General features: G+C 38.4%; 1 protein-coding gene across 1 annotated transcript in view; it reads left to right on the forward strand.

The window, feature by feature from the left end:
• Window positions 1-1,571, forward strand: part of LOC107082894 (capZ-interacting protein-like) — a gene marked incomplete at its 3' end in the record, with an annotated part of 17,398 nt that overhangs the window by 12,446 nt on the left and 3,381 nt on the right. The window contains exons 2-3 of the mRNA XM_015371792.1: window positions 928-1,020; window positions 1,126-1,188. Of these exons, the coding sequence (XP_015227278.1) occupies window positions 928-1,020; window positions 1,126-1,188 (156 nt within the window). The remainder of the gene's footprint in view (window positions 1-927; window positions 1,021-1,125; window positions 1,189-1,571) is intronic.

The following is a 1,571-nucleotide window of genomic DNA, read 5'->3' on the forward strand; positions in this document are numbered from 1 at the left end:
GGAATTCTGAGGGTCTTTTTCAGACATCAGAACCTTTTAGGAGGAATGTTTTTATGTGAAAGCTCTGCCCCATGGATCCTTCAGGCTTCATCAGAGTTAACCTTACTTTCTATGACTCTTCTCTTTCTTTTCCTTTCCTGCAGTATTGAAAGCTCCAGCATCTCAGCCACTAATATAATTTCTGTGGTCTGCATCAAAGGCCATTAGGGAGCATCCAACCAATCAAATCTCCAGACACAGTGTCAATGCTTAAAATATCCCATTATTGTACTAATGTAAAAAGCTTCAGAACGGTCACAGTTGCAGATCAGCAGATGTTCCACCCTGCTTGAATCTGAAAAAGTTCCAAAATCAGGATTTTAGCTCCAAACAGAAATCAGATGGCTGAAATCTTTCTCTTTTTGCTCATTTTGTGACGTTTTCTGACTCTTTCTATTCATTTTCTGGTTGTTTTGCATCTTGAAGATAAAATTTTTTTGATCATCTCTTAAGTGATATTTAAGCTTTGTGATTGTTATGACTTACCAATCTTTTATTAGCTTTTGTTGGTAGTTTTTTGTAGTTTTTTTTTGGCTTGGTCTAGGGAGGGGGTTCTCAAACTTTCCTTGGTGGGCCCCCTTTCTGTGAAGAAAGATTTTATGCCCCAAACCAACCAATCTCCAACCAATCCTTTCGACAGTTCAAACAACATTAAACCTTACTGCCATTACATCTTTTAAAGTGGTTTACTGTTTATTTTAAGGTCTGCAAGAATTCAGCATTATCTTCAGTATTTATTATTTTAAAAAGTATTTAGTTCACTTCTACTACGCCCCCCTGCAATAATGCCCCCTCTCAGTTTGAGAACTACTAATACAAAGAAACAATAAGTTAAACAGGACAGACTCTCACCAGGTGTTTACCTGTGTTTCACCCTCCATCCTGCAGAAGGAGGCTCCGCCGCGCCGCTCTGTGGCTGAACTCGCAGGAAAGTTCAAAGGCCCAGCTCCTCAGCCAAACAGCCCTGCTGGGAACCAAGAGGTGAGTTTCACAAACAAACAATAAGAGAGAATGGAAAATGTTTAAAACGTTCCACAGAGAGGCTGCATGAGGTGGAGCTAATCATGTTTGATTGGTTTTCATCAGGATAAACCAGTGAGGAGACGACCGCCTCGAACCCTGCCGCTCCCAAACACAGACGAGGCGCAGGTGAGACACCAGCAAAGCAGATATTTCAGCCAATCAGAAGCTAAAATATATTAAATTATTCAAACAAAAAAAGAGATGGGAAATATTTAAGCAGTTTTATATGGAGCTAAATCAGTCTCAATATTCACAAACTCACATATGTGATCCACACGTACACGTAATGTTTCAAACAAGCTCATAATATTTATATATTCATAAGATTCAGAAAATTATTTCCAATGCATACATTAATCTTTATTTATAAGCTATTAATTGTCTTTGAACCGCACTGCATTTGTTTGTGGATTTTAGAGCCCAACAGAGCAGCTAAAATCATTTTCAATTTAATTAAGTAATCTCAAGGCACTTTACAGTTCACCAGATCATCCAGTCAAACTGATTCA

The sequence above is a fragment of the Cyprinodon variegatus genome, unplaced genomic scaffold (genome assembly GCF_000732505.1).
Source record: "Cyprinodon variegatus isolate N-32 unplaced genomic scaffold, C_variegatus-1.0 Scaffold65, whole genome shotgun sequence".
Taxonomy (NCBI): domain Eukaryota; kingdom Metazoa; phylum Chordata; class Actinopteri; order Cyprinodontiformes; family Cyprinodontidae; genus Cyprinodon; species Cyprinodon variegatus.